Below are 25,692 nucleotides of genomic sequence, written 5' to 3' on the forward strand. Positions count from 1 at the left end.
GATTGGCTGTCTCTGTTCCCACACCTATCACCTTGTCCAGTTTTTCGTTTCCCAAACCATTACGCGAAGTATTTTCCTGGGACCACTGGGACAGTTCCTCGCTCCCAAACTTTTTTTTACCACTTACACGCTGTTTATTGTTTTCGCGCGACGAAGTTAGTTTCCCACTGACATTTTTGGGTGTTGTTGATATAGTTGAAGGCATTCGGGGGTGGGGGCATAGTTTCCAAGTGTTATACTTGCTGTTCTTCTAATCGACATTGATTGTAGCCGAATATGTGGTGATTAAATAGATTGCTCGTGATTCGGAATGTTTCTACTTAATTTAATGGCAATGCTACTAACCGGTAAGTCCTCGTTTACTTTGTGTACATCATTAATGACGTTGCTCATACTCATTGACTCAGTTTCATTCCGAATGTTTCCATCTGTATGGGCATGTTTGTTTTGGTTTGTTCATTATTTTTTTCATTGCCCCATTCGGTTTGTGCCTAATACTTTTAACCAGTCTAGGGATTCGATTTTCACACATTTGCCATCAAAGCATTGTTTGGTAACGAGTTTCGACCTTCCTCCTCACATATCTTGCCTAAACCACTTCTGCTGGCGTGTATTATGCAGATCGCGAATTTGATGTGGCCTTGAGGTATTTCTATTTTTCACAAATCTTCTGTTTTAAAACAGGTACGCTTTCTTCGTAATAGTTCCTGTGTCATAATAGTCTCTTAACCGTGTCTGAAATCATTTTATATCCAAAATTCCCGATTTCTATTAAATGACATTCTTCCCAGACTATGTGCCCTATCAATTCAAATATCGTCATTATCTAGATTTCTCCGTAATGCCATAGAAAATAATGTTGTTCCTCGTTCTTCGGCCTCACTGAAACTTTATCTTACAAACAATAAGTTATTCCAATTATAAAAGACATGCCCATTAGAGCAAAATTTCCCTTTTGAGTATAGAGTCTGACACTCTTAAAATACATGTCACGTTTTTTATATTTCGAAATGGAAATCGATGCTCAAAAAACATTGGCGTTTAAAATATATCGATATTTATGTAAAAAATAACTACAGAAACAAGTTCCGTAGCCAAAATTTCAACATAAACACCGTTTAATGGCACTGGGTAAACGCCAAAGACATAAAACACAAAAAACAAAACAATCACAAACAAGAAACATGGAACAACAGCACAAAACTCCACAAGCAGCACAGTGCATATAATTTATACTATATAAAGAAAATAGGTATGTTTATCAAGGATTGTTAGAAACCGCCTTGGAGCGGTCAGTAATATGTTTAATTTACTGGGGGTTTAAACCAGTTTAAATGCACACACTTTACTCTTATCCTTACATTCCGGAATAAAATTTCGATTTCAAGTTATAACATGAACACGACAAAAAAAAGTTACAATTCATTTGTTATTCTTATTTTTACAATACAACGTGTCTAATATCCTTCTACCGTTTGCATTAGATGTACAGGGTTTAAAATATCGTAATGGTTTTTTCTGCGAGTATTTCAGAAATATTCTTCTTTGATGTCTTCTGATTATCCGCTTTACTTCGGAGCCAGAGATGAATCCATTTATGTCCTGTAAATGCCAGAAAGTTCATTTGTCTTTTCATCTCCCTGTTTAGAAAGTGGCCACAAGCTTGTCTCACAAGATTAGAGGAATCGGAGACATTTTTACAGGTTTGTTGAAAACCTTTATTCTGCAAAGTATAGTCAATCTCATCATTAAAGAATGCAACATTTGGGATGTAAATGTCGACAATATAGGCTTCTCCTGATACATGGAAAACAGTAGTACCGCTGCTGTCATTGTTAATGATGACAGATTTGTTCAATATACGTTCGTTCACATAGGAATTAAACATGTTAGTCAAAAATATCGGACCTGTTGCAAACAAAATATTTTTATGGTTCATTGAACCTTCTAGTCCATTCATTAGTGCCTTCATTATTGGATGTTTTGCTCGACAAAACATGATTGCATTGTTCAACAGCAAAGTCATGTTGTACAACAATGCACTGTGCTCTATTGGCTCTGGTGGGATAATACATCCGTATTTGTATGTTATCCGGTTAAACGAGCGATATGCCTCAACGTCAAGGTCCAAATACGCACCTCCGAATTCATACAACACAACGTAGCGTAACGCGTCAGCTCGCATTATGTTTCTTTTGTATTTATCCCAAATATCAAGTAAATTTGGGTGTCTCTCTTTTACTAGATTTCTAGCTGAGACATCTGTCCAAAAATAGTATGTCCAGTTGGCGTTCATGTTGACAACTGTGCGAATGTAACTCTCCAATTCAGAAGGAATCATTACCGTCTCAAACGTCTGGTGTATAATGTGTGGAATAAGTGGGTTTCTCGCATCAGCGGGTGCCCGAAGATCTTCAGCAACAGCAGAATATGTTGTTTGTAAAATAACAGGTAAAATGATTTCGGAAACGCTTTGTGTCTTTTGTGCAAACATTTGCTCCGTTTGATAACCACCCGTATGCAAACCTGATGGGATAAAAACTAATTTATAAATTACTTTTGTATAATAATCCCCAGGCTCAAAGTAGCCCGAAACATCATAAATGTAACGGATATTAACCCTTAAATATATTAGTATCTTATTTTATTTAAAAATAGTTGGCTTAACCTGATTCCGCTATATTGGATTTCAGAAATTTAAACCTGCGCTGTACGAGTATCTGCAATCTGTTTAAAAGTTTCAGTTTCATTTAAGCTTGAGCCGAAACGAAACATGATTTTATATTTGCTTGTTCACAGTATCATGATTTAAAAAAACAAAACAACTTCATTTTGAAATAAATACTTATATCATATATGCATATATTGACCAACCTGTCAGCCTTAAGACTGTCACAGAACTAACAACAAATATAAATCCTAAGAGAACAACAGTTCTCTTTCTCAGCACTAGCATTATGAACACGGATGTACTCCAAGTTATATGTCGCATGTGATACACCTAACCTAATGATATATGTAAAGTTTACAATAAATGTTATAACACAGTAAATATACCCCCGCTCCCATATACATGAATATTTGAAAATAATCTCTTGGGGCTACATAAAGGCAAATCAAAAAGCAAATGAAATTTGCCCCTGAGGGTAAATCTCTTAAATTAACAGCGCATGAGCTTTTTTTGTTTTTCTTTTAGGTTGGCATCCCTTCAAATTGAAAATGGTTCTTTTTGATGCAATAATGTGAGTACAAAGCAGCTGATTTTTTTCCAGATTGAATTTGTTACGAAAAGCAGTTTCTGAAAATAATTTGTTATTGATACGGTATTGGGTATTGTAAGAACTTATAAACAGCAGTTTTCAAAAAGCAGCAGAACATGCCATACTGTTGATACGAGGCAGCATGAAAAGGCGTGATGTTAATAGGTAAGGAAAGGGACAATGAATTATAATTTATCAAAATATCTAATAACACTCATAATGTATGAGTTAGCCCATAAATTATAAAAGGGGTTAAACCAAGAACATATAAACCAATTATTGGTCCGTGGTTTAACAGTTTCTAACACTGTTTAACCATCTGCCATATGGTGTCAATTTCAACGAGACGACAGCCAACTTCATATGGCGAAATGTTGAAGGTAAAATCCTTGTTCGAAACCCATTGTTTTTTCTAGTTTTCCAATATAGTAATTGTTGTATAATATTTACTCAAAATGCAATAATGGTTATGGTTGTAATATATTTAGAGCATATTAGGCAAACTCTAAATGACTTTTTTATATGGTTTTAATGTCTAAGGATGTAAACTGTTTCTCATCAGGCGCGGAATAAAATTATGACCCTATGTCTTTTTGTCAAAACACTACAAATCCTATCAAATAATTTAAGAATGGCACTTTATAAAGGATGAAAGGCTATTATATTTGGCTGGAAATACATTCGATTCTTACATTCGTCGTTCTTATTTGATAACTACAACACTAATCCGAACATTGGTATGTTATGTGTGCTCTATAATAAACCTCCCATATTGTCGTTACCATGGAAATTAATGTACAGTAAAATATATTTTGAACTTATAAACAAATATTTACCGGGTAGTTGTAACATTTATTGATTGCTTTTATTTGCGATCGTCAAACGATTGTTATTTATATCGTCCTTGGTGTATTTATTGCCTTCACGGATGTGAATACGAACATATCTCAATTTTATCACACGCGCAACATTCAACCAGCTCTCAAATAACACTTTAACAAACTTATCACTTATCAGATTGAAAATCTTAAGGGTCTTCCGCAGTGCAAAAGTCGTTTGAAAGACAACAATTAAAAATGTTAAGGAAAACATTTTTATTTAGTTTTCAGGCTCAATATTTAGCAAGGATTATTCATATATCCGTTGCAAGATGTGTAGCATTAATAGGAGTTGAGACAATCTAACGAAAGAATTTTTTTATTAGATTTCCAATCCAAAAGCTATTACATTTTTTCAGAAATATCTTAATACAAACAATATATGTCTTTGGGTCAAACCTGTCAGTACTGCCAAATCAACAGTATCTTGAGGCTTTGTAATGATTGCAGCTATTTTAAAGAAAGATATTTGCATTTTCGTACCAAGGAAATGAATTTAATCCACTATTTTAATAATCTTATTGAATATCTTTCTTATTTGAAAAAGGTATCACCAAGAACTTGCAAGACCTTGTTGATAAGATAGTCTGGGATATGTTAAAGCTGCACTCTCACAGATAAACTATTTTTACAACTTTTTTTTATTTTTTGTCATGAAAAGAGCAAATTATTGAATAAATATCTGCAAACCAATGATATAAGTTTGCTGACAAAAAATCAGATCGTAGATTTTCATATTTCCGATAAAAAAAATTATGTTTTATGACTTGAACCGTTACTAACGGTTTCAGTAAAATGCATAAAACATCATTTTTTACCTTAAATATAAAAAACTGCGATCTAATTTTGTCAACATTCTTATATAACTGGTTTCCATGGATTCTCGCAAATATTGGCTCGTTCCAAGACAAAAAAAAATAAAAAAAAAATGTCAAAACGTTCAATCTGTGAGAGTGCAGCTTTAACACAAAATCAAAGTAATAAAGTTTACAGGTTTTTGCGAAATTATGTGAATGCTTTTTTTATCCAAAATCTGATAAAATCTTCTTTCGTACAATTTGGTCAACTGTTTAATAAACCAAAACATGACACAAAATATGTATGTTTTACTATAGCAAAAGATCGTTCATCAAAATGAAATAAAACATGAAATTTTGAAGCGTTTTTTTTTTCTTCTCCGACCACTTTTGCATTGAGGAAGGCCATTGACTTAGTTGAATATGTAACTTTTTACAATGTCTTTTTGTTACATGACATCTACTCATTTCAATGCTCTGTCAACAAAATTGTGTCTACTCTGTTCCATTTTGTGCTTTATTAAACGGCTATAAATGTGCATTCATTGATCCATATTGCACTTTGTTGTACGACTATAAATGTTCATATACCTTGCAAAGCTGAATAAGGATATGTTATGTTATGTATTTATGATACAAATAGGATTGTGATGCTCTGTTGCCTTTTTGTAAAATGTATGAATAATTAACAAAATCTATATTTTCGCCTGGCTTAAAGGGACTAATTTATTTTTCACGGTTATGCATTTGAAAACACTTACATTATTGCTTACTCTTTGATAAAAAAATGCAGAAGAAATACAATTAAAGAATAAAATAAATATTTTGGTTTAAGTGTGGGTTAAGGAAAACCGACGTCGTATCTACTAGGCCACAAAGTTTAACTCGGCGGATGATGGATAATTCGACGTTTTAAGAATTCATTGATAACATTACGTTGTCATCGCAATCAACCAATCACCTTACGAAAATCGCTGAATCTCGTCAGTAACAGTATTCAAAACTTTGATCTTCAAAGACAATATTTAGGCAAATATCAACATTTGCTAAAGGGTTCCGGCTGTCAGTATCTTAGTTTTAACACTCCTTATAATTTGTAACACTTTAATTCGTCATAAAATGTGCATTTCACAAAACATGAGAGGGTCGGTTTAATATTTTTTGTGAGGAGTTTACCGCAAGCATACAGTTTTTGTTCCATGTACTTCAATACCACGTGTATCAGTAAACTGACATCTATACATTAGATCAACATTCAAATATATTATCAAGCACTTGTATCATATTAAGTTCTTTTATGTCCAGTAAGGTGACACAAAAGTGACATCCGCAACACTTTTTTATATTGTGGCCTCAACTAAGTCATCTGTGGCCAAAACTTAGCAAACTGAGGCCATAACTTAGTAACTTGTGGCCATACTATAAATTGCTATAATACTATAAAGTGTTGCGGAAGTCACCTCTGACCTCTGTGTCACCGTACAGAAGATTCTCAAGCATGATACAATTGTAGTTGTCAGACAATATTCTCATGTAACATAAAATATATGGTTTATGACTTTTCCAGTTTAATTTAACTATCACATTACTACTTTTGCATTGGTTAGGAAAAAAATCAATCCGCATGTTGTAAACAAGTCACTTTTATATATATATTTTTAAACTTGCAATATTTCAGCGATTCATACAGCCGTTTCTAATTTTAGCCTATGAGATAAAAGCTAAATTTAAATAAAGAAGTTCATTTCCCATATAAGTCTTTAAGAGGCTATCGTGATATCCATTAATATTTTGATTATTATTTCATTTAAGTTCAATTGTATAATTTTGAAAAATAGCAATTGAAATTACGAGCCGAAGTAATTGACATTTACATAAGTAATTATTTCCTTTGATAACCATATGTTGATATAAATGATTGTAATCATAATCGTATTCAAATCACATCCACAATACAATCTTATGATACCAGAAGATATTGACGGAAGTCGTTAGCTGATCGAAACTGTTAATGAGACTGTCGTACGTCCTAAAGGATGCAACTATAAACTTGTTACACAAAGTACGATAAAAGGTTTACTTGTCTTATTGTTAACTTCATACTACTAATTATTGTTGTGACAATGATAAAAGTGCAATGTGATCCATGAAAAAAAACAATCCCAGCAGCCACAAGTCTAATGATCCTGGCAGCTACACATCTAATGATGATCACAGCAACCACACGTCTTATGATGGCCACGGCAGCAACAAATCAAATGATAATCCTAGCAGACACATATCTTATGATGATTTTAGCAACCACACGTCTAATGATGGTCAAAGCATCCACAAGTCTAATGATGGCACCAGCAGCCACACGTCCGCTGATGACCCCAGAAGCGTCATATGATGGCACCAGTAGCCACACGACTAATGATGGCCCCAGCAGCCAAACGTCTAATGATGACCCCAGCAGCCACTCGTCTTATGATGTCCCCAGCAGTCACACGACTAATGATGACCTCAGCAGCCACATATCTAATGATGGCTTCGGCAGCCACACATCTAATGATGGCCTCGGCAGCCACACATCTAATGATGGCCACAGCAGCCACATATCTTATGATGGCCCCAGCAGCCACAAGTCTAATGATGGCTCCAGCAGCCACACGTCTGATGATGGCCCCAGCAGCAACACGTCTAATGATGGCACCAGCAGCCACACATATTATGATGGCCCCAGCAGCCACAAGACTAATGATGGCCCCAGCAGCCACACGTCAAATGATGATCCCATCAGCCACACGTCTAATGATGGCCCCAGCAGCCACACGTCTAATGATGGAACCAGCAGCCACACATCTAATGATGGCTCCAGCAGCCACTCGTCTAATGATGGCCCCAGCAGCCAAACGTCTAATGATGGCCCCAACAGCCACACGTCTAATAATGGCCCCAGCAGCCACACTTCTATTGATGGCCCCAGCAGCCACACGTCTAATGATGGCCCCAGCAGTCAAAAGTCTAATGATGACCCCAGCAGCAAAACGTCCAATGGTGGCCCCAGCAGCCATAGGTCTGATAAAGGTCCCAGCAACAACACAACTTATGATGGACCCAGCAGCCAAACGTCTAATGATGGCCCCAGCAGCCACACGACTAATGATGGCCCCAGCAGCCAAATGTCTAATAATGGCCCCAGCAACCATACGTCTGATTATGGCCCCGGAAGCAACATGTCTTATGATGAACCAAGCATCCACACGTCTTATGATGGTACGAGCAGCCATACGACTATTGATGGTACGAGCAGGCACACTTCTAATGATGGTACGAGCAGCCACACGATTAATGATGGCCCCGGCAGCCACACATCTAATGATGGCCCAGGCAGCCACACGTCTAATGGTGGTACGAGCAGCCACACGACTAATGATGGCCCCGGCGGCCCACGTCTTATGATAGCGCCAGCAGCCACACATCTAATGATGATCGCAGCAGCCACAAGTCTTATAACCACAACTCTTATGGTGGCCCTAGCAGTCACACATATAATGATGACCCTAGCAGCCACACGTCTTATGATAGCCCAATCAGCCTCACGGCTTATGATGATCCTATCAGCCACACGTCTAATCATGGCCTCAGCAGCCACCCATATAATGATGATCCCAGCAGCTACATGTCTAATGCTAACCCGAGCAGTCAGACATCTTATGATGGCAAAAACAGTCGAACGGCTAATAATGGCCCCAGCAGCAACACGTCTAATAATGTCACCAGCAGCCACACGTCTAATGATGGTACGAGCAGACACACGTCTAACAATGATTCCATTAGCCAAACGTATAATGAGGATCCTAGCAGCCACACATTTTATGAGAATCCTAGCAGCCACACATATAATCATGATCCTAGCAGCCACACAGCTTATGGTGATCCTAGCAGCCTCACGTCTAGTGCTGATCCTAGCAGCCACACATCTAGTGCTGATCCTAGCAGCCACACATCTAGTGCTAATCTTAGGAGCCACACATCTTATGATGATCCTAGGAGCCGCACATCTTACGATGATTCTAGCAGCCTCACATCTAGTTCTGATCCGAGCAGCCTTACATCTAATAATACTCCTAGCAGCCACACGTCTAGTGCTGATCCTAGCAGCCACTCATCTAGTGCTGATCCTAGCAGTCACACATCTAGTGCTGATCCTAGGAGCCACACATCTTATGATGATCCTAGCAGCCTCACATTTTATGATGATCCTAGCTGCCACACGTCTAGTGCTGATCCTAGCAGTCACGCATCTAGTGCTGATCCTAGCAGCAACACATCTAGTGCTAATCCTAGGAGCCACACATCATATGATGATCCTAGCAGCCACGCATCGTATGGTGCTCCTAGCAGCCACACACGTAATGATGATCCTAGCAGGCACAAATGTTATGATGATTTAAGCAGCCACTCATTTTATGATAATCTAGTAGCCACACATCTTATGATGATCTAAGCAGCCACACATTTATTGACGTTCCTAGCAGGCACACCTTTATGATGACCATAGCAGCCACACCACGTATAATGATCCTAGCAGCCATACAAACTTATGATATAGTTTGACCTTAAATTTATGAGAATTGTGTGTTTATACATAAAAGTAGATCATCAATTATTTGTTAATATCATTATATTGAACATATATTCACAATATAAAATCACCAGCTTTCAAAATATTGTAAATCCTCCTTCCTGAGTAATACATGCTTCAATCCTACTGGGCTTTCTCCCTATCAAAGAAGTTATCAAGACAGAGTCCATAGTGTCCCAGAAACTGGGTTTCTGGTTGATATTGTTCTCCATTAACCCCCATATGTTCTCAATAGGATTCAGATCAGGACTGAAGCTTGGCCACTTTTTCCTCTAAATATTAGGATTATGCATGTTCGGCAGTATATTTCGGATCATTATCTTGTTGCAACCCCCATATATTTCCATACAAAACAAAAGCTGTTGGAAGCCCAAATTTTTGTGCAAGTTTGTGACAGATCAAGTAGTTATATAATTTGTAATGTATACCGCCAACCCAATACATCTGCTGAAATGTGGGAAAGATTACATTTAGGTATTGAGAAAGCTTACGAAAGTTCGAACCAAATCATCATCGTAGGTTACATAAATGAAGATCAACTCAATACTTCAAATCATAAATTTAAGGATATTCTTCTTTTTAATAATTTGACAAATATAATTAATGCTCCTACGCGAGTGACAAATACCTCTGCAACACTTTTGGACCAAATCGCGATAAGCAATAACATAAAACTGCATCACGCTGGCATACTTGATTCAAATAACTCGATCAGTGATCATCTAGGTACTTTTGCATACATTGATTTTAACTTTCCGGAAAATAATACTTACCAAAGGCGAGTCTGGAACTATAAACGCGCAGATTTTACTAAACTAAATGACCTAATTAATAATTATGATTGGTCTTTTTTACACCCGCTTGATATAAATACAGCAACACGTAAATTTACAGAAATATTCATAAACTTAGTCAAACAATGTATTCCAAATTATTTAGTTACTATACGATCCGACGACAAATCATGGTACACAAACGAGACAACGCGACAGGTTAAAGAAGGTAGCAACCGTAAGTGGTAAAACATTAGATTGGAATAAATACAAAACTTTTAGAAACAAAGTTAATAACATGAAAAAGTACGCTAAAACAATTTTTTATAACAACATTGAGGAGTCTTTAAATGATTTCAAAAACAACAATCAAAAACAATATTGGAATACCGTAAAGCTCTTAACTAAAAGCAATACAAACTGTGACCAGAATATACCACCACTGCAAAACAATGACCAGTCATTTTCATTTACTGACACCGATAAAGCAACTACTTTTAATAATTACTTTTCGTCAATATCTACTGTTGATGATTCAACTTCTTCTCTTCCTTCATTTGCCTTTAAAACCAATTCCTCTTTTACCAATATTATTATTAATGAACAAGAAGTCACAGACATTCTTGGTATTCTGGATATAAATAAAGCAACAGGACCTGATCAAATATCTCACCGCATGTTAAAAGAAACAAAAAATACAATTTGCAAACCACTCACAATATTATTCAACAAATCGTTAGTAGAGACCACTTTTCCTAGCGATTGGAAGTTAGCTCATGTATTGCCATTATTCAAAAAAGGTGAAAAGTATTTGCCCTCAAATTATAGACCAATTTCCCTAATTAGTTGTGTTGGCAAGGTTATGGAAAGTGTAATACATAAACATATCCATAATTATCTTATACAAAATAATCTCATATTCAAAAACCAATCAGGCTTTTTACCAGGACATTCGACAATATACCAGCTCGTAGATATGTATAATCAAATTTGTAAATCGTTTGACGACAAAAAGTCAACATGTATTGTATTCTGTGATATAAGTAAAGCATTTGATAGAGTATGGCAGTAAGGTTTATTATTTAAATTAAGACAATACGGTATCAATGGTGATGTTTTAAATTGGCTTTCAAGTTACCTTCAATGTAGATCACAAAGGGTTTTTGTAAAATCATCATTCTCTCAAAAAATGTCAATAAATGCTGGAGTCCCCCAAGGGTCCGTGTTAGGCCCTTTATTGTTCCTTATATATATTAACGATATAGCTGATCCGTTATTAAGTATAACACGCCTTTCCGCTGATGATAGCTCGCTAGCTGTAACTTCAACTGATGTTAATTACATTGAACATACATTGAATCATGATCTTGATAAAATACATCGTTGGGCAGAGCAATGGCTTATAACTTTTAACTCTGCTAAAACGCAAGTTATGTTCTTCTCAAGAACCAATGATAACCGTCCAACTCTTATTTTCAATAACAGCCAACTCAACTTTGTTGAACACCATAAACATCTCGGAGCAACACTTAGTGAGAATGGAAAATGGCATGAACATATTAACTCTATAATTAATTCTGCAGGCAAAGTATTGGGCTCTATGGGACTACTTAAATATAAACAGAAGCGGAACACTATTAACCAAATATATATTTCATACCTTCGTCCAATTCTAGAATATGGGTCAATAATCTGGGACAATTGCACTAAATATGAGAAAGACATGTTAGAAAGAATTCAGTATGAGGCTGCAAGACTAGTCACTGGACTTACCCGTTCCGTCTCTATTAACAATTTATTAAATGAAATAGGTTGGGTATCTTTAGCTGATCGAAGAAAAATGCAAAAACTAATACTGATGTATAAATATAAGGAAGGTTACTTGCCACATTATTTAATTGACGATATGCCTCAACTTGTTAGAAATAATACCCCATATAATCTTAGAAATAATGATAACCTTGAAACACTTGCAAGAAGAACTGAAATGTATTCTAATTCCACGATACCATCCTCAGCCAAATTATGGAATGATCTTAACCCAGAAATAAAAATGTCTGACACACTAGCAGCTTTTAAATATCAGCGTAAAAAGATGTACAAACCCCCAACAGTCCCAAACTACTACTATCATGGTGAGAGATTAATGCAAATTCAACACACTCGAATAACAAACAAATGTAGCAATCTTCACGCAGATCTTTTTAACAACTTCTACGTGACGATCCATTTTGCGAATGTGGCAATAGTTACGAAGATGCTGAACATTATTTCTTCAGATGTCCTTTATATGAAAATGCGAGATTAACTTTATTTACAAAAACTAGACCCTATCACCCTTTAAGTCCTGATAAACTCTTGAATGGTATAGCCAGTGTAACTGATGACGATAATAGTAAACTCTTTCAACAAGTCCAAGCCTTTATTAAACATACAGGAAGATTTCACCAGCAAACTACCTAAGCGAGTATACGAATTAGTAAATAGCCATGTGGAAGCGTAAGCGCTGTAACATTTGATGTAATGCTATGTGAGGGTTGTGCTTGGGTGTGTGCTTTTGTCTCCTTTATATGTTTTTCTCTGTCCTTTTTTTCTCATCAGTTTTTCTCTTTTTTTCTTCTTCTATATCAATTCTTCATTTTCTTGTTTGATACAATGTTGTTGTTTTTCTTCTTTTTTCATAATAATATAACGAATATTACTTATACATGCAAATTCACAAATTAAATACATTATATACCTTTAGCATATTATGCTCTTTTTAGCATATACTACTTTACATATCAATCATCTTGTTAACTCTAACGAAACTATAAGGGGAGGGCCGTAACTAATGTTGTTGATAACTTGTGGCCCGACCCTTTTGCATACAACTTTGATAACATTTATTTCAAACTTTTCTATATACATGTATGTAAATATTTTGACAATTGTAATAATGTTTATAAATATGCAATAAAATATTATTAAGCTGTTGGAAGCAAATGTCCTTGAAAAATGTCTGTACACCGCTCACTGGTAAAATTACCTTCGAAGAAACACAGTGGCATCACTTCAAACATACCTACCCCACCCTACACATGGAACTTGGGATTGTGTTCTGGTCGCTGGTAAGGAGATATTTGTCGTCTTTAGGCCACATTTTCATGCCATTTGGATAGAGCCAAAAAGAGCTTTCATCAGAGAATATCACATTATCCATGTAGTCTCCGCGACGCAAACACCAATCCAACCTCTTCTGTTTTTGCTCTGGCCTCATGAGTGGGAATGGTGTTGCATTTTTTTCCACAGCCTTTGGAATCAAGCTCTTTCCGTATGGTCTCTTTGGATAACGGCACAGTCCCCCTGTAAATAATTTCACCTCCGATCCTGGAAATACTCCATCTCATGTTTTGGGATGTGACTAAACCCAACCTCCGATCATCAACTGTCAAACTTCGAGGCCTACCTGCTCCCTTCTTATCCTCTATTCCCGTTCATTCTCAATATTTCTCACAACCCTGTATACAGTCGATAGAGGAATGTCTGCAGTTTCTGAAATGGTGCTTGCAGTTGTAATCCCATCACCATAGAGTTCATAAACAATCATTCTTTTTGTCAGATGCATTCATTTAAACACTCAACTCTCAAGGTCGTTTGCTCAAATGTAAACAAAGTGAGATCACTCTAACATACTACTGGAAAATTTAATGGAAGACTTACATCCTCTAATATTATTAAGAAATTAATTGATGTTAAGCACAAAACGAATATGTTGTCACATAATTGTTAATAAAAATGCTTTTTGCAAAACTTTCCTTATAATGTTTGGTCAAACTATAATCCTTGCAGCCACAAATCTTATGATGATTCTAGCAGTCACACATGTTATGATGATCCTAGCAGCCACACATTTTTTGATGATCCTAGCTGTCACACAAGTTATGATTATCCGAGCAGCAACACATCTTATAATGATCCTAGCAGCCAATCATCTAATGATGATCCTAGCATCCAAACATCTTATAATGATCCTAGCAGCCTCCCATCATATGATGATCCTAGCAGCAACACATCTAATGATGATCGTAGCCGCCGCACATCTTATGATGATCTTAGCAGCCACAAAACTAATGATGATCCTAGCCATCGCATATCTTATGATGATCCTAGCAGCCATACATCTAATGATTCCCTGGCTACCTAACAACTTATGGTGATCCTAGCAGCAACACATCTTATGATGATCCTAGCAGCCGCTCATCTTATGATGATCCTAGGTACCAAACATATAATGGGGATCCTAGCAGCCAAACATATTATGATAATCCTAGCAGCCTCACCACTTATGATGATCCTAGCAGCCATGCATCTTATGAAGATCCTAGCAGCCATATATCTAATAATTATCATGTCGCAGGGTGCAAGACCTTACATACATTGAACAAGAGACGACGTTCAAGACTTAACATACATTAAACAAGAGACGACGCATAAGACCTTACGTACATTTAACAAGAAACGACGTTCAAGACCGTATGCACATTAAACAAGGGACGACGCTTAAGACCTTACATACATTAAGCAAGAGACATGGTTCAAGGCCTTACAGACATTAAAAATATGCACGGTACAAGGCTTACTAGACATTAATCAAGGGACACGGTTAAAGACCCTGTGAAATAAAATCCATTGAACAAGGAACAAAGTCAAAGCCTTATACACATCAAACAATTAAACAGTTCAGTGCTTACATACACATACAATATCATGGGTTCAAGGCCGTTCATGCATTATACGAGAGACATGAATAAAACTTTGCATACATTAAACAAGCAACGATGTTCAAAGCTATACAAACATTAAACATGGTACAAGGCTCATGACTTTGCATACATTAAACAAGCAACGTGGTTTAATACCTTACACACATTAAATATGAGACAGGGTTGAATTCTTTGCATACAGTATACAATCAAAGAAGTTCAAGGCCTTAAATACATTTAACACGGCACACGATTCAATGCCTTACTTACATTAAACAAGGTACAGGGTTTAATGCCTTACATACATTAATCAAGGTACAGGGTGTACAAGGCCTTATATAAATTTAACAAGCAACGGGATTTGAAGCCTATCAAACATAAAACAAGGGATAGGGTTGATGACCAAACATACATACAACAGGCAATGAGACCCAATGCCCTACAAACGTTAAGCAAGGGAAATTGTTCAAGAATTATAGAACACAGTTCAAGGACTTAAAAACAATGATGTTTAAAGCCTTACAAACATTAAACAAGATTAGTATTCAATGCCTCACATACATAAAACATGGGACGGGGTTCAAGGCCTTATAAACATTGAACAAGGGACATGGTTAAAAGACTTACATGTGTTAAACACAGCATTCAGATAAAGGCCTCAAATATATTGAACAAGGGACAGGTTGCATTGCCTTACATACTTAAAACAAGGGACAAAGCTCAAGGCATAACACACATTAAACATGGGACTGGGTTTAAGACCCTACATACAATAAACAAGCTCACGGACTTTCATACTTTAAACAGGCAAAAACGTTCAAGGCCTTCAAACATTAAACAAGGGAAATGGTTCAAGAATTAACATACATTAAATGAGGTATATGGTTCTGTGTCATACATGCATTAAACAAGGGACATGCTACAACTTTTTACATACGTTAAACAAGGGACGATGATCAATGCCTTACATGCAACAAACAAGGTACAAGGTGCAATGCCTTTCATACAAGGTGGCAAGGTTCAAGGCTTTACAGACATTAAACAAGAGTCACAGAACATCGCACTAAAACAAGGACAGACAAAGTAGTGGTAAACAGCAACCATTTATTATTAAACGTTGGATATTACCGTCCTATAATGCTTATCAAAACAATTTGTTATACTAGTTTAAAAGTACCATATTTTACCTGTATGTGTGTAAACTTTGTGGTTCCTGATTTCATGCATACTTTTTCAAGCACCGAATTTGGTATTAGCGCTTTATTCTTAAACAAAGGTATTTTTTTCTTTACCAATTATAATGTAACATGCCGCAATTTACGCTGCAGAAATTATGTGAAAGCAGCAGATTTTGTAAATGCAAAAACATTTACTTGGATGCGCGGAATGCTGGCAAGTTTGAACTCCATCCGAAGATTATTTACTGCTGTGACGGACGTGTGGTCGTCGGGTTTATCAGTTATCTAGTTTTATAAAGGTGATAATGCAGTTATGGTATTGTTCGGTACTTGTACCTTGCTAGTAGATTAGTCCAAGGGAGATAACTGGGAACCAGGACCTGGAAAGAAGGGAGACGAATCCGAGGCATAAGGCCGGGAGCATGCTTGCTGTAGTTGAAGGTAAAAAGCCACTTACATTGACGAATATACGGGTTATACATATACCATAAGGAGAGGTAATTGTCCCAAATAATCTATGCTAATTCGTATATCAAAGTAAGCTGAAAAACACCACACAGTCATGAATTCATGTTGTTATTATTTCAAGCACTGACTTTCAGAAGGCATAAGTATAGGTACTCGCTGCTCGTTGCTATTGTAATTGTGACTTGACTAACGCAGCTGTTGGTTACATGATGTAAGTTAATTTAGGGGAGCAATACCAGAAGAAACAAATTTGTTTTTGATTTGATATCTGCCCATTTGAAAGAGGTAAATGAGCCATTTGACTAAATGCCTAGTAGCTCATTTGAAGTCCAGTGCAGCAATGTAAGAAAGAAAATCATTTGTAATGCCACAATTTTAGTTAGCGTTTATAAAACAATGTTGGCTCTCATGTGCTCGCAAAAGCGATAAATTCCCTGATCTGAGTTTATAGTTTAGAAGTTGATAGTTTAGAAAGCATTCGACGAAACAACCGCCCTAGTTCCATTAAGTCATAAATGTGTTGTATTAAGTGGGTTGCGTATTCGCGCTGATTGTATTATAAGTTACGGGGTAAGTAGGTGACCCGATATGGGATATACGGGGCAAAGGAAACCATATGAAATCACTTACTAACCCCGTAACGTATATATTACGTCGACAACATGTTAACATGTTTAAATGTTTTACTTATTCATCGGAATCGGAATATAGACGCCATTTTGATACGATATACGAAAATCTTTGATCACCGCGTGACCAGTCCTGGACCAATGGCGTTGCGTCATTTATGTTGGAGGCGTGATATAGGGGCATTTTGGACCAAACACTAAGACAGTAATTATACATTTCTTTGGCATTTTCATTTATGTCATCGATTACAAAATGGTTTAGGAGACCAACAATAAACAATACGTTTTACACAGAGATCTAAACCTGAGTCATACGTACTGTATCTATTGGTATAAGAACCACTATACCGTCTGCAAATGATTTTTTTCCCAAACAGTCGTTCAAACAGTGTTAGAGTAAACATTATTGTAAACTGGATCGTTCTTTTTTTAATTTTAAATCTTTAATACTCTTAATGTGTGACGGATACTCATGTAATCTGCAGAACTTAATACAAATATTGAGAAAACTTATTATAACTTGTTATACTTAGATATACCATCTTATTATATGCCTATAGGGGATATTATGATAGGACGCTTTTATAGTGACCTGTATCACGTCGAGTTCGGTGTGTAAACAAGTATCCGTCGAGACCGCAGGCATATAATAAGTCATCATATTATATGCCTATCAAATTCCATTTCAATATTCATCAGTGAAAATTCCGCAAGCCGTATTGAAAATTCGTATCACCATACTGTCGTTTTCTAAATCCGTATCATGCGAGTACCGTGTGTAATCTCGGAACTACTTTCGCGTTGCTAAAAATAGCGTGTCCTGGTAAAAACCTTTTAAATACAAGAAATAATCTAACTTTACCCACGCTCCAGAAGCATGTAAATATTCAGGAACATGGTTCTCATGTTCTTTTAAGAACCATGAGGATAAGCACGAAGCAGAGCACACTTCCAATCTATCTAGACAGCTACTTCAGTGAACTAGTTGTTTGCCATTTCGAAGGTCATAAATATTGTTGTATTATCCATGTTTATTATCATTAATATGAGCAGCTCGCCAATACAAAGAAGAGGGCGAATTCGCGTCATCGATAGAAATAGCGATTGACTCACGAACGTTCCTAAATTCAGCATATTATGATCGTCAAAAAATCCCAGGAATATTTTCTTTGGTAAAAATGGCCGCGGTACGTCTACAGGAAATGACGAATAGTGTATACTCGTAAAGTAAGTATCGATTTTTGTCCATGTTGTTCTTTTTGTGCTGTGACATTTATTCTTTTTTTCGTTTTAAGAATTTTTTAATTTAGTCTTTTTTTGCAAAAATAAAGTGAATTCTGTAACTTCTGACTTCATTTCGCTGTAGTAACATCCCTTGACTTCATTACACAAAACTACGTAACACATTCGAATTCAAACTGAAAAATAAAAGGGAATAATTAAATAGGCAGGTATATAAAAGATGGAATATTACGATAAAACGATGTTCTGGTGACTTGCATCACGTCTCGTTCGGTGAGTAAACATGTATCCGTCTCGACATGCGGTAACGCCGGATACGTGTTTACTCACCGAACTCGACAAGTTGCAGGTCACCAGAAAAGCGTACAATCATAATATCCCCTATATATCATCAACTATTTCACCTTTAATAGTTAACTTCGATGTCGTTACGAAAACTAAAGTTCTGAACAATCAGCCCAATATTTGCCGTACGCTCTAGAGAAAATGGGCGCCAATATTTGTACAATGACTGCTTCCAGAATGAAATGAATAATTGATCGAATTTGATTTATATTTGTTTACTGCTGCATAGCCTAAGGTACCCTATGGCAAATTGGAAACTGAGGATAATTGAAATATTTACAAGCACATAATTATTTACAAGCACATAATTTTATCAATTATGTATATTATTTGCGTGCGTATTCCTCATGTATCAGTAAATCGCTCTCTGGAGCTTTGCAGAATTGAATACACTTATATAATCAGTTTATACCCAATGCTATATTATCCAGGGTACGTCAGAGTGGCTTGCTCATTAAGCACTTCACAACGCCCGCTGCGTTAATAGTTCAAGCTCGGAATAAATCGAATAACACTTAAAGGTTTTGTGACAAAGCTTTCGGAATGGTGAGTACATACTTCCTCTGTTCGATTAAGTATTGTGCTCTACAAATATTGCAAACATTATGCTATATTGATTTAGTTTCTTTATATATATATTTACTCAAATATGATCATGTTTTGTAGCGTTTGAAATTTTGAGAATTTACATATTTTATTTTGTTGTTGTTTACAAGGTCGGCGTTCTTGTCCGTTTACATATTCTCGTTCTTACACAACATAAAACGTATGTTATTATGAATATAAATAACAATTAATGATACATAAATATTACAGTTAAAATAATTTAAGTGACATAATATAACAGCACAAACGATGTAGCTTCTGAGAATTATTAATTTTATAATGCGATTCAAGGGATGTGTTATATGTTTGTATCTATGTTTAGGGGTATTATTATCAGATACTACATAACTAGCAGCCACTATCTGCGATGATTTTGCTAAGGCCATTAGTATGATATTAAGCAGAAACTGTATTTACATCTGAAAATCTTGCTCTCTGTGAGCTGTCAAAATTGATTACAGAATATTTATATCAAGCAGCTAGCGCATACGTTGTTAACTGAAAAATGGTATTTTGCCAAAATAGTTTTTTCATGGTAACGGTTCTTTATGAAATAAATCAACAATTTTGCGGAACCTTATTGTTTATAAGTTTTTTTTACCCATGCGATCAGCCCTATATTGAAAAAATACTGTTTTAATATAATGAGATAGAAACGAAACAAATACTGTTTAACAAAAACATTGTGAGAAGAAATTATTTTGGATTAAACCATTAGCAAAATATTGTTTTTCAGTTCAAATATTCAGGAAAACTCACCTATATTGCGCTGTTCTCACTTTTTCTGACGGTGGTTGACTGTCGTCCGAAGAGAAATGGCTTTCCTGTTGACATCGCGTAAGTTTAGAAGCACAGTAACGGTGGTATTTACAGTCGAACCCCGTTGGCTCGAATCCCAGGGACCGGCGAAAACACATTGAGCCTCGGAAAATTCGAGCCAAGCAGGAAAGCTACCTTTCAGTGTAAAGAAATCGGCCCTTTACATCCAGTTCGAGCCAACGAGTTATTCGAGCCAACGAGTTATTCGAGCCAAACGAGTTCGAGCCAACGGGGCTCGACTGCATTTACGTTTAAACGTATGTATTTTTAACACAACTGGTTAATCCCCATTAGGTTTAACTGCAATCTTTAATAATTGTAGAAAAGGATTAAGTTAGAAACGTAAAAGCACCAGTTGTATTACGAATGCTGTAGATAATATGTCCATGCTATTTAAAACTGCACTCTCACCGATTGAAGGTTTTGACACCTTTTTTTATTTTTTGTGTTGAAACGAGACAATTTTTGCGAAAATCCATGAAAACCAGTTATATAAGGCTGCTGACAAAAACTTAGAACGCAGATTTAAATATTTAAGTTAAAAAAATGATGTTTTATGCATTTTTTTTAAACCGTACTAACGGTTTAAGCCATAAAACATTGATTTTGGAACGGAAATATGCAAGTCTGCGATCTGATTTTTTGTCAGCAATCTTTTGTTATTGGTTTGCAGATATTTACGTAAAAATTGCTCTTTCCAAGACAAACAATAAAAAGTTGTAAAAATGGTATATCTGTGAGAGTGCATCTTTAAGAAATTGTGTGCGCTACTGTCAATGAGTATCAGAAGGCACGAACACCTTTCTCTACGCCCCATTTTCAGGGACCAAGGGCCCAATTGCCCATGTGAAGATCTAGCGGGCGAGGTGTTGAGGTGTGATGTAAACTGTACAGGCCAATACTACAAGCTGAGCGATCGTCATAAAGAATGTCTCGAGGAGTGCTCCATGATTTTCCTTCAATGTTCAGCCCAATGTCGACGATAATAGAACACCATGTATTTTTTTTCAGTTGTTAAATGTTGTTACAATAAACACGATACATAAATTTGAAGCAAAGATCTGCATCCTTATTAAACGCTTAAAGCTTATGAAAGGTTAATACTTGAGGTGATTAGTATGAAGTATGACCAATTAGTTACTAAAACGGTGACTGAAGTGCGCGATCTTACTTGCATCCGGTAAGGACTGCCATCAACCTTTGAAACCCATATTGTACATGATCTCGAAGTCCTACATCAATATTTATAGCTCAGTTCGTGTACTGAATCTGTAACGATTTACCATTCAATACACAGAGGATATTTGTTGATTTCAGTGAAAAATCGTATTTTATTTCACGAGTGTCATAGAATAATATATTTTTACGAGTGGCAATTTTTTTTCAGTTTCAATTTTATTTTTGGCAACATTTCCTTGTTCAAAAGCTTAGTTTAGACCAAGGGGAATTAACTATAATATATTTTAAAAGTAGTTCTTAAAATTGTTTTTTTTTTCATTCGTTAGTTTGCAGTGAATACATCAAACTGATATTTTCACTGTTGTTATTTCACTGATAAAACTCCATATTTTATTTCGAAAAGCATGAAAGAAACAGTTTTTTATCAACTCGTCAAGGGTACATGTAAATTAATGTGGTTGTAAGTTCACCTTTGTGTTCTGGTGAGTTTCAGGTTTTCCCATGTTTTTTTTCTGTAAATAAATAACAAAAAGACCAACCTGTGTCAATGCTCTGACGACGAGCCGAACAAAGCACTTCCAATTCCTTCGCAGAAATGTAGTTCCCAGAATAATTTAAGACACAATATATAGATATATAGATCTGAGCAGTTTGTTTTTGTTTATTAGTATAACTAATTATGTGAGCATTTCCAGAAAAAAAGTACAACATTAACTTTTAGCGAAATTTGCTCTCTTTTTAAATGTGAAGTCATACCCGGTAATATGACGTTTTAATTTCGTAATATGTTCAAGACGTCATTTCCTGTTTATAGGAATCATAATATCCCCTATATATCATCAACTATTTCACCTTTAATAGTTAACTTCGATGTCGTTACGAAAACTAAAGTTCTGAACAATCAGCCCAATATTTGCCGTACGCTCTAGAGAAAATGGGCGCCAATATTTGTACAATGACTGCTTCCAGAATGAAATGAATAATTGATCGAATTTGATTTATATTTGTTTACTGCTGCATAGCCTAAGGTACCCTATGGCAAATTGGAAACTGAGGATAATTGAAATATTTACAAGCACATAATTATTTACAAGCACATAATTTTATCAATTATGTATATTATTTGCGTGCGTATTCCTCATGTATCAGTAAATCGCTCTCTGGAGCTTTGCAGAATTGAATACACTTATATAATCAGTTTATACCCAATGCTATATTATCCAGGGTACGTCAGAGTGGCTTGCTCATTAAGCACTTCACAACGCCCGCTGCGTTAATAGTTCAAGCTCGGAATAAATCGAATAACACTTAAAGGTTTTGTGACAAAGCTTTCGGAATGGTGAGTACATACTTCCTCTGTTCGATTAAGTATTGTGCTCTACAAATATTGCAAACATTATGCTATATTGATTTAGTTTCTTTATATATATATTTACTCAAATATGATCATGTTTTGTAGCGTTTGAAATTTTGAGAATTTACATATTTTATTTTGTTGTTGTTTACAAGGTCGGCGTTCTTGCCCGTTTACATATTCTCGTTCTTACACAACATAAAACGTATGTTATTATGAATATAAATAACAATTAATGATACATAAATATTACAGTTAAAATAATTTAAGTGACATAATATAACAGCACAAACGATGTAGCTTCTGAGAATTATTAATTTTATAATGCGATTCAAGGGATGTGTTATATGTTTGTATCTATGTTTAGGGGTATTATTATCAGATACTACATAACTAGCAGCCACTATCTGCGATGATTTTGCCAAGGCCATTAGTATGATATTAAGCAGAAACTGTATTTACATCTGAAAATCTTGCTCTCTGTGAGCTGTCAAAATTGATTACAGAATATTTATATCAAGCAGCTAGCGCATACGTTGTTAACTGAAAAATGGTATTTTGCCAAAATAGTTTTTTCATGGTAACGGTTCTTTATGAAATAAATCAACAATTTTGCGGAACCTTATTGTTTATAAGTTTTTTTTACCCATGCGATCAGCCCTATATTGAAAAAATACTGTTTTAATATAATGAGATAGAAACGAAACAAATACTGTTTAACAAAAACATTGTGAGAAGAAATTATTTTGGATTAAACCATTAGCAAAATATTGTTTTTCAGTTCAAATATTCAGGAAAACTCACCTATATTGCGCTGTTCTCACTTTTTCTGACGGTGGTTGACTGTCGTCCGAAGAGAAATGGCTTTCCTGTTGACATCGCGTAAGTTTAGAAGCACAGTAACGGTGGTATTTACAGTCGAACCCCGTTGGCTCGAATCCCAGGGACCGGCGAAAACACATTGAGCCTCGGAAAATTCGAGCCAAGCAGGAAAGCTACCTTTCAGTGTAAAGAAATCGGCCCTTTACATCCAGTTCGAGCCAACGAGTTATTCGAGCCAACGAGTTATTCGAGCCAAACGAGTTCGAGCCAACGGGGCTCGACTGCATTTACGTTTAAACGTATGTATTTTTAACACAACTGGTTAATCCCCATTAGGTTTAACTGCAATCTTTAATAATTGTAGAAAAGGATTAAGTTAGAAACGTAAAAGCACCAGTTGTATTACGAATGCTGTAGATAATATGTCCATGCTATTTAAAACTGCACTCTCACCGATTGAAGGTTTTGACACCTTTTTTATTTTTTGTGTTGAAACGAGACAATTTTTGCGAAAATCCATGAAAACCAGTTATATAAGGCTGCTGACAAAAACTTAGAACGCAGATTTAAATATTTAAGTTAAAAAAATGATGTTTTATGCATTTTTTTTAAACCGTACTAACGGTTTAAGCCATAAAACATTGATTTTGGAACGGAAATATGCAAGTCTGCGATCTGATTTTTTGTCAGCAATCTTTTGTTATTGGTTTGCAGATATTTACGTAAAAATTGCTCTTTCCAAGACAAACAATAAAAAGTTGTAAAAATGGTATATCTGTGAGAGTGCATCTTTAAGAAATTGTGTGCGCTACTGTCAATGAGTATCAGAAGGCACGAACACCTTTCTCTACGCCCCATTTTCAGGGACCAAGGGCCCAATTGCCCATGTGAAGATCTAGCGGGCGAGGTGTTGAGGTGTGATGTAAACTGTACAGGCCAATACTACAAGCTGAGCGATCGTCATAAAGAATGTCTCGAGGAGTGCTCCATGATTTTCCTTCAATGTTCAGCCCAATGTCGACGATAATAGAACACCATGTATTTTTTTTCAGTTGTTAAATGTTGTTACAATAAACACGATACATAAATTTGAAGCAAAGATCTGCATCCTTATTAAACGCTTAAAGCTTATGAAAGGTTAATACTTGAGGTGATTAGTATGAAGTATGACCAATTAGTTACTAAAACGGTGACTGAAGTGCGCGATCTTACTTGCATCCGGTAAGGACTGCCATCAACCTTTGAAACCCATATTGTACATGATCTCGAAGTCCTACATCAATATTTATAGCTCAGTTCGTGTACTGAATCTGTAACGATTTACCATTCAATACACAGAGGATATTTGTTGATTTCAGTGAAAAATCGTATTTTATTTCACGAGTGTCATAGAATAATATATTTTTACGAGTGGCAATTTTTTTTTCAGTTTCAATTTTATTTTTGGCAACATTTCCTTGTTCAAAAGCTTAGTTTAGACCAAGGGGAATTAACTATAATATATTTTAAAAGTAGTTCTTAAAATTGTTTTTTTTTTCATTCGTTAGTTTGCAGTGAATACATCAAACTGATATTTTCACTGTTGTTATTTCACTGATAAAACTCCATATTTTATTTCGAAAAGCATGAAAGAAACAGTTTTTTATCAACTCGTCAAGGGTACATGTAAATTAATGTGGTTGTAAGTTCACCTTTGTGTTCTGGTGAGTTTCAGGTTTTCCCATGCTTTTTTTCTGTAAATAAATAACAAAAAGACCAACCTGTGTCAATGCTCTGACGACGAGCCGAACAAAGCACTTCCAATTCCTTCGCAGAAATGTAGTTCCCAGAATAATTTAAGACACAATATATAGATATATAGATCTGAGCAGTTTGTTTTTGTTTATTAGTATAACTAATTATGTGAGCATTTCCAGAAAAAAAGTACAACATTAACTTTTAGCGAAATTTGCTCTCTTTTTAAATGT

At 35.6% G+C, this 25,692-nt stretch overlaps 2 protein-coding genes and 2 long non-coding RNA genes across 4 annotated transcripts; 3 read left to right on the forward strand and 1 right to left on the reverse strand.

The window, feature by feature from the left end:
• Positions 1–1,415: 1,415 nt before the first annotated feature.
• On the reverse strand, positions 1,416–2,984 carry LOC128242323 (uncharacterized). Its single transcript, XM_052959428.1, has 2 exons — positions 2,875–2,984; positions 1,416–2,526 (listed from the first exon to the last, which is right to left on the reverse strand). The coding sequence occupies exons 1-2, from the start codon at positions 2,954–2,956 to the stop codon at positions 1,496–1,498; spliced, it is 1,113 nt and encodes a 370-aa protein (XP_052815388.1). The 5' UTR covers positions 2,957–2,984; the 3' UTR covers positions 1,416–1,495.
• A 4,293-nt stretch (positions 2,985–7,277) lies between these two features.
• On the forward strand, positions 7,278–9,427 carry LOC128242945 (sialidase-like). Its single transcript, XM_052960398.1, has 2 exons — positions 7,278–8,317; positions 8,458–9,427. Exons 1-2 carry the CDS (start codon positions 7,278–7,280, stop codon positions 9,425–9,427), a joined length of 2,010 nt encoding a protein of 669 aa, XP_052816358.1.
• Positions 9,428–19,355: 9,928 nt separating this feature from the next.
• LOC128242300 (uncharacterized) lies at positions 19,356–21,645 on the forward strand. Its single transcript, XR_008262576.1, has 3 exons — positions 19,356–19,491; positions 20,288–20,388; positions 21,194–21,645. It is a non-coding gene; the product is annotated as an uncharacterized LOC128242300 (long non-coding RNA).
• A 1,107-nt stretch (positions 21,646–22,752) lies between these two features.
• On the forward strand, positions 22,753–25,266 carry LOC128242242 (uncharacterized). The gene is made up of 3 exons (XR_008262561.1): positions 22,753–22,888; positions 23,685–23,785; positions 24,590–25,266. It is a non-coding gene; the product is annotated as an uncharacterized LOC128242242 (long non-coding RNA).
• Positions 25,267–25,692: the final 426 nt, after the last annotated feature.

Source organism: Mya arenaria, chromosome 8 (genome assembly GCF_026914265.1).
Source record: "Mya arenaria isolate MELC-2E11 chromosome 8, ASM2691426v1".
Taxonomy (NCBI): domain Eukaryota; kingdom Metazoa; phylum Mollusca; class Bivalvia; order Myida; family Myidae; genus Mya; species Mya arenaria.

Bases quoted from the DNA above. Each gene is read 5' to 3' on its own strand.
- LOC128242323 (XM_052959428.1), bottom strand. From the start codon at position 2,956: ATGCTAGTGCTGAGAAAGAGAACTGTTGTTCTCTTAGGATTTATATTT. The intron at 2,527-2,874 runs GTTGGTCAATAT...TTATCCCATCAG, and splicing joins GACAGTCTTAAGGCTGACAG to GTTTGCATACGGGTGGTTAT.
- LOC128242945 (XM_052960398.1), top strand. From the start codon at position 7,278: ATGGCACCAGCAGCCACACGTCCGCTGATGACCCCAGAAGCGTCATAT. The intron at 8,318-8,457 runs GTCTAATGGTGG...TGGTGGCCCTAG, and splicing joins GATGGCCCAGGCAGCCACAC to CAGTCACACATATAATGATG.